The following is an 8,518-nucleotide window of genomic DNA, read 5'->3' as shown; positions in this document are numbered from 1 at the left end:
AAATATCAATCAACTAGCTTATCGTGGAACATTTGAAATCTCGTGGGTAATACTTATATCAAATAATCATAATAAGATAACACATATTCTTGGTCATCAATATATATGCTTGTCATCTATAAAGCCCTTAGACCATTACATTAAATCTCATTGATGAATTGATGTCTAGGTCCATAAACGATACTAGAATCTTTAATAGATTATCAAGATTCCAATCTTCTAAGTGGTGCCAGTGTATAAATCAGGTAGTTCCATGGGCAATATAAGATATGAACATAATGTGATCATAGTCAGTAGAGACAAGATCCGTCTTGCTCGTGGCTAGAGCAAGAATTTCATTGAATAAATCATTAAAGATTCAACGACCAACGACGTCGAAAAGGACATATGCAGAAATATTTGTATTGAATTGCCGATCTAGTACAAATTTAGTTACGATTGTTCAATAATTAAGAGAACCAACAACACGAGGAGGTAACCTTAAAGTTAAAGTAAATGCTGTTGAAGGGGATATGCAAACGTTTTGCTCAACTCCAGATGATTATATTGAATCGATGTTGTTAACATTTAGGTAACAAGGTGCATTTTCCGTCTGCTGACGAGTCAATAATGTGCAGGTGGAACTAAGAAACAGTTTAGATCAAGTACTGAAGGCTGGGTACGTGTATAACTTCAGTCCTACTATACTTCTAGACGAAACTCGGTCAATCTACTTCTATTTGATTTTGAAATGGTTTCTGTTTTCTTGGTTGAAGACAAACTAAATGAACGTTGTAGACAAACCACAATTATTTCAACGTATTCTCTATTCGACTTTTAAACTTCTAAGACTTCCTATTCAAGTATATGGTAATTTCAGAGCTCGGTGGCCGATCCGATGCTGTACGTAATAGACAAGGAGTGAAGACAGGAATAATGTAAGTTCTTTTGTCTGAATCAGTAGACCCCAAATTTCAGATCACATTACTCTTTGCATTACTTTCTTTGAAAATGAGGAAGAACTCTCAGCATTTTATTTGTAAAATTTTTTATTTTACTCAATTGTATGTTTTAAAACATGATGGTAATAATTGTATGATATTCACATGGTCAGCCTGTCAACCAGCATGTTTGATCATTTAAGAGTGAAATTGAATTCATAATAAAATATCGTCCACTTAAATCTGCTAAACCAACCGATAACAGTTCAGTTTTTCAGTATTTCATTTGCTGAATAAAACTGCGTTTATTTTACAATAAAGTACAACCAATTTCCATACATCTTGTAAAAATTTGTTAGTAGTAAATCATGTACATGTATAATCAAATCTGAAATCAAACTACAATGTATATTCCTTCAAATAATATATCAAAATCGCCTGCAATTTGGACAAACTTTGTACTTTTCATGATGAGGAGCCCGAACCAATATCATATTATTAATAGAAAGCACCTTCAGGTAATAGACTTGGAATTGTCAAAACACCCTACCGGTATTGCTTTAATGATAGATCACGTGACAGTTATTTATCGTTCAATTATTTAAAGTAACTGTTTGCTAAATCATCAATATCCGGTCCAAGAGACATTGCATCCGGGTAACCTAATTTCCTTCCCTACTGGCTTTGTTTCCAGATTCGATTAACTTGGTCTGATGAAATAAGTCGTAACTCTCAGGTCGGACTGTACTTGTTTGACTTTGTACATGAAGAAACCTCAAATAATTCCAATGCCGGTAACCAAGATGGGTCTCCATTGTGCCATGCACAGTTCTCTGTATCTTTGAGTATCAGCATACATAATTGATTTTCTGACAGCTCTACTTACTAAAAAAAAATAAAATGACAGAGAAAACATGTATTTCTTGGCATTCCATTGCTCTGGTGTACTTGGAAAAGTATGTAATTTTTAACCTCAGATTTTCTCTCAAAATTAAGTCAGGATTAGATCTTGAATTAGAAAAAAAGAAATACAGTCTAGTCCCTGCGCTATACCTGATAATTCTATTATATCTTTGACTTTAGAAGAGAATTGGACCACAGATTCCGGACTACATTGCTATCGATATATCTATCTATCATTGAGTAAACATGCCAAAATAAATATATAAGGGATAAACATGTTTGGCATCAGTAGTATATTACTGCCTATAGCAATAGTAGGCCTATGATATAAGTTGAAACTTTCATAAATAAATATTCATTCCAATATTACATAAACTACCTCTAAGGGATTTGAAAGTATCTAGAGATGTAAATAACATTCAATATAACATTGACGACTTAATCGAGTATCAGAAAGTTTAAAGTTTTCACCTCTGACATTATGTGCTAACAATATTCATCGTTGGGTTTAAAGGGACCAGTTCACCATTTTCGGGGTTTGATGTGTAAATAGTCTTCAGAACAGAAGTACAAAAATCGCATAATGCCTTTAAAAATACCCCAAACTATTAATTTCACTTTCTATTTGTATAGCCTATATGTTACGAAAATCGTATTACTATATAAGAGTCACAAGAAATGACACATCCGTCATTTTGACATTCAAATGCGGATAATTCCGGACACATATGCATGGATTTTGAAGACTCAAATTCGACGATGAGCTGTGAACACGATTACTGATTAGATTAGCTTAAAAAATTCTGTTTCTGAGACTGAAGTATGATTGTCAACCAGGTGGCGATCTGTACCTTTAATTCCTGTTTGGTATATGGAAGACGCAAAGGGATTCTATTGACCTTGACAGCCATGAATAACTTAGGTACTAACACCACTGCGCGGAGTTTCAACATATGTTGATAATGAGCTTATAAAAAATATATTGCCATTAAGGTAATAAATTAATGTCTACTATTTACATGTCAGGTGGTGAAATTTATAAATTCAATCTTAGAGACGGTAGTAGGCCGATTATTATTGTATACTTAACCCATCCTCGGAGAGTCAGAATACTGGGACGACTGGTTCAGTTTCTAACAATAGTCAAAAACAGGTCAGATTTATTTTATTAATTGTGTCCACCTCCTTTAATTATTAAGCTAAATAGTAAATCGACGATGGTCTGGGTTTGAAATCGATGAGAAAAAGACTAAATGAAGTAGACTACAAATATCTTAGAATAATTATCAAGTCGAATAATTGGTTTCCAGTAGTGACCACTTCAACATCCTGCTGTTTGTAGAAGAATACAAGTTTCCTTTTTGGAAGTAAATCGTGAAATTTAGCATGGACAAGTAGAAGTTTTGTCCATCATTAAAATCATGTTATCACCGAGATCGCTTCATAATGATTGATAACTTATAATAGGTCACCATCCGTTTCAGCATTGTGATTTTAATAACATTTGATGCTTAAAAGATGATTGGATGATGAATATTATATTGATGAGAGGCTATATTGCACATGTTTTGTATTACAAGATGTTTTTAAAGTCGTATATCATTTATTTTTAAAAAAGATTATTTTTATAAATTTTTTGTCTGAAAAAATGTGTCAGAATGCAATCAATGCAATTTTTAGAAAATGGTCTTGAGAGAGCCATCTCAGGGGTTTGCGACGCCTCAACGTAGTTGTCGCATTTTAAATTTAGCCTCGACAGTCGTTCCCCCATTGAGTCAGTACATTGCAAGTGTTTTGCGTTACAAAGTGTTTTCTCTCAATCTAACTAATATCAAATTACAATATTGTATCGTTATTTTTGTTTTCGGTCTTTATTATAATGTATAGATAATAACGAAACGAAATCGTATTCTAATTCTAATTATATTTTATAGTCTATATGCGTATGCCTTTAGTCTGAAAGTTCATTTACGTATTTATATATGTACTCATTTTTACAACCGTATAGTATTAACATCTAATACTGTTGTAGAAAGATGACATCCTTTTGTGCGGTTTATATTTCACTGGTTTGGAACTAAATTCGTTAAAGACTGAATTGAAACGGATATTTAAGAGACTTACAAGCTGAAGTAATACGACATTTAATGAAGGAATTGTAAAGAAGCATTAGACAAGCTGTCAAGAAATCCGAATGGTTCTTTTGAAAGTGACATCTATAATGAATTAAGCTGATTTGTTAGTGACATAACTTGGGTTTTCTATGTCCTTTTGATATGTTTCTGAATACAAGTACCAGACTGATTTGTAAAGGAAAGAAACAATGCCTAACATTTTAAGTGAATAATGATAAATTGACAAGAATAATGAGCTTATTTTGTTCCCAAGATGGACAACTGTATTTTTACATGAAACAACATTGTGCTCTTTGAACAATGTTTTATAACTCTCAGACGTTGAAAGCTATATGAAATAATATTTAGACGGTCTTCTTTGTACTAAATATTATACTATATAGGCTACGCTATTAAACCTTAACGCCATAAGATGAATTTCACTAATCAAGTTCGCCTTCTTTAAATCACGTGTAATGTAGCACAAAGCAAGTAAACCTAGCCATTCTGTTTTCCGACTACTGTCCTGTTAACACCTTGAAGTGTGATGGTTTTCTACATAAAGTCTTACTATTAACCTTGAGTTGTTGTTGATCAACGTGGAACAGGTTATGTCCTAACTAACTGGTGTGGTGGCAGAGTTTTCTTTCGAACTTACATCTCCGAAAGAATCGCCGGAAACATCCTTCTACCAACAAGAACAACCCTGAACACGCGGCGCATATATTGCGATCAACAAAACTGCCAAGAAGGACATTAAACTCAAGGTTTGGTCGTTAAATTATAGTAGATTTCACAGTCAGCCATGGCTAATTCTCACAGGGCTCCGAAGCAGTGGTGTTTATCAAAAAACGAAACAGTCTACTCCTTCGAAAACTGGAGGCAAAATTTACTGTAATCGCTATCGCCCCTTTTCTAGTAGCCGGAAGGACATGGGGTAATTCACCCCGCAGAGGTTTCACCGACGATGGTAACAGTATCCCCGAAGCATCAAGAAGAACAGCAGACCAAAAAGTGACCATGTTAGAATTGATGTTGGGACAGATCGCAAATTACTGCCCAATCTATATCTATTGAATACATATGGCAGTTAATTCGCTTACATTATGGCTTCCAATCTACTGGAGCTCACTTTATTGACTTTAACGATATCCATTTAGAATCTGATGAAAAGGCAGAAGATCTTTACAAACGCCTATCAGCTTTTGTTGAAGATAACTTACTACGACAAGGTGGTAATATCACACATCATGGTGTCGACGTTACCGAAGATGAAGAAGCCTCGCCAACATTGGAAAATCTGGTGGTACTAAGTTGGTTGAGACTCATCCACCACGACCTGCCCAAACTTGTGAAACAACGTTATGGCACGGAATTGAGAACACGCACTCTTGCTTCCATAAAACCTGAAATCTCCCAAGCTTTGGAATCTCTGCTTCTCGAGATCCACACCAGCGAGGATGTCAGAACTATGCGAACAAGCACAGGTAACCAGTTTTTATTTTCTAGAGGTAATCCGAAGGCTAGTAATGGGCGAACCACAACCAAACCTAACCGAGCAACTAAGGTATGTCCTATATGTCAGCAAGCTAAGCGACCAGACTTTAATCACTTTTTAAGTGAGTGTCGATTCTTACCCGACCAAGATCGTAAATTCTTAGCAAAAGCTAGACAGATTACGAAGGTCGTTGACGATACTTCTGAATTTCCTCAGGAAGAAAATACTGACCCTTCACATTCGGAACCGGCAACAACATTGCGTGTACAAGTAAGACAATCACCTTATCTCAAAGCATTCTATGCCCACCACGTAGCACACATCACCATAGATAGTGGTGCTACAGGAAACTTGATTAGCCATTCTACCGTTAAAAGATTCGACATCGTAATGTCCAAAAGTTCCCAGTCAGCACGGCAGGCAGATGGCCAATCACCACTCAAAGTCATTGGCGAAGTTAATATTATATTCACTAGAGATGATAGATCTTTTACATTTGAAGGAATGGCTGTAGAGACACTTGACGTTGAAATATTAGCTGGGACACCATTTATGGAGAGTAATGATGTGAGTGTTAGACCAGCGAAACATCAAGTAATCGTAGGTGATGATTTCATTTACAGTTACGGTTCCCCCCGAAAAGAATTTGAGTCAACATACTATTCGCAGAGCGCATGTACTGCGCGCTCCACCTATCACTACCACTATTTGGCCAGGGGAATTCATTGAAGTTGAAATCCCTCACGGTATTATAGACGAACCGGAAATTGCCTTGGAACCACGTGTTATATCTACTAATTATTCTGACATTTGGCCACAGCCCGATCTATTGAAAGTTGTTTCTGGAAAAATCAGGATTCCCAATATGTCTTCCTCTCCTAAGATCCTAAAGAAAAATGAACAGGTCCAAAGAGTGATGATCCCAAAGGAGTCAACAGGTCCTTCCTTGCATGTTCAGACTTTGAATTATAGAGCAACCGAAATCCCGGAAACCCCCTTTTCCGATCAGGTTCAGGTTGATCCGGATCAACTCTTATCAGCTTCCTCTAGGGAAAAATTTCGTGAGTTACTAAAACAGTATGATACTGTCTTTAGTCCCGAATTTCCTGGCTACAATGGACAATCGGGTCCATTTAAAGCAGTCGTCAACATGGGTCCCGTCCAACCTCCACAACGCAAGGGTAGAGTACCCCGGTATCCGCGCGATAGGCTTGTTGAACTGCAATCAAAATTTAACGAACTTGAGCGAATGGATGTGTTTGTCAGACCCGAAGATGTTGGTATAACTGTCGAATACATGAATCCGTCCTTCTTAGTTAAGAAATCGAACGGATCGTTTCGTCTCGTTACTGCTTTTGCCGATGTTGGGCGTTATAGCAAGCCCCAACCATCGCTTATGCCGGATGTTGACTTCATTTTGCGCTTGATTGCTCAATGGAAATACATCATTTCCACAGATTTCACGAACGCGTTTTACCAAATACCCTTTTCGAAAGAGTCCATGAAGTATTGCGGAGTCGCTTCACCATTTCGTGGCGTTTTTGTGTATGCACGGTCTGCGATGGGCATGCCAGGCTCAGAAACCGCGTTAGAGGAAATGATGTGTAGAGTATTGGGTCAAATAACCGAAGAAGGTCGCGTCGAAACTGCGGCGGCGACGCAATTGAAGAGTTGTACGATAACTGGTCAAGGGTACTAGCAGCTTTGCACAAAAACGATCTTAATTTGTCAGCAAAAAAAACCACTGTTTTTCCAAAATCAGTTTCATTACTAGGATGGATCTGGGATCAAGGTAGTATTCGCGCGAGCACTCACAGAGTATCGACACTTGCAACACGTTCTCTTCCCGAAACCGTACGGGGTATACGCTCATTTGTCGGTGCCTATAAGGTCCTGGCCCGCGTTATATCAGGGTGTGCTGCATTGATTGGAAACCTTGATGAACTGTCCGCTGGTAGACAATCGAATGGTCTGATCACCTTAAGTCGGTTTTTGAACGCGCTCAATCCGCATTGAACACTAGTAAAACAATTGTTCTACCGCGTCCGGATGATGTTTTGTGGATCATAACAGATGGTGCTGTTAGGATTATGGTATAGACCCTCTATGTGACAAGGAGTGGAAAGCAAAGGGTCGCCGGGTTTTTTAGCGCTAAACTAAGGGGTCGCCAACCGACATGGATCCCATGTGAAATTGAGGCATTATCGATCGCCGTAGCCACTTAACACTTTAGCCCATTCATTATCCAATCAAAACATCAGGCGTGTATTCTAACTGATAGCAAACCTTGCGTTCAGGCGTATGAAAAACTGTGTCGCGGCGAATTTTCCATAAGTCCACGCTTATGTTGTGGGATACCTTCCATCTACCCATGTTACAAGTTACAAAACAGATTAACTTATATAGAGTAATTACTCTTACTGCCAGCTACATTCTTAAATTAACTTCACTTGAGACATAATCGGGCACCTGAGGACAGCAATTTCAGATTATTTTATAAGAAAATCTAACGGTTATAATGTTTCCAAGTAATATCAAAAAGATTCCTTTTATCCGGATAATCATAAAACCTTTTTCAGATGCTGTGGCAAAATTTTTGTTAGTGTATGCTACGCCTCATTGGTTTTATCATTTGAAGTCAAGGTAATTGACATTACTAATTTAGAAATGAATTATAACGGATCAATTTTAAAACAAGAATTATGGAGAATTCCGTCTGACGTAACAAATTATTCAATTATCAGGAGAATGATCGTACAGTTGGAGATAATGATGGTTGGGTGGAGGCAGTGGTTGGTGACTACTTGCCAAAGCTAATGAGTTGAATCCAGCTTTTATGATTTTAGTCATTTTACGTGTATTAACCTAATATCGACCTCCTTTGAGCAAAACAAAATATTTGAACTTTTTGTGCGTTTCGAGAAAATTAAAATTCGGTACTCCTCAATAACTGATCCAGGTGACACAACTGCAGAATAGTTACAGATTTGATAGCCTTTGCAAACGATAATAGTGAAGGCGTTATGAACAAAATGAAATGTCCCTGTTTTTAGAATGATGGTTCAGTTCAGTGCACTTCCGTT

General features: G+C 37.1%; 1 protein-coding gene across 1 annotated transcript; it reads left to right on the top strand.

Annotated features, from left to right (window-relative positions):
- Positions 1-764: 764 nt before the first annotated feature.
- Positions 765-8,260, top strand: LOTGIDRAFT_164707 (hypothetical protein; the record flags this gene model as incomplete). Its single annotated transcript, XM_009061222.1, has 6 exons — positions 765-849; positions 2,850-2,976; positions 4,982-6,039; positions 6,191-6,629; positions 8,015-8,078; positions 8,180-8,260. 6 exons carry the CDS (start codon positions 765-767, stop codon positions 8,258-8,260), a joined length of 1,854 nt encoding a protein of 617 aa, XP_009059470.1.
- Between the last annotated feature and the right edge of the window lie 258 nt (positions 8,261-8,518).

The sequence above is a fragment of the Lottia gigantea genome (assembly GCF_000327385.1).
Source record: "Lottia gigantea unplaced genomic scaffold LOTGIsca_46, whole genome shotgun sequence".
NCBI classification, from domain to species: domain Eukaryota; kingdom Metazoa; phylum Mollusca; class Gastropoda; family Lottiidae; genus Lottia; species Lottia gigantea.
Note: the sequence above shows the minus strand (reverse complement) of the source record. Positions and strands in the feature narration are given on the sequence as shown.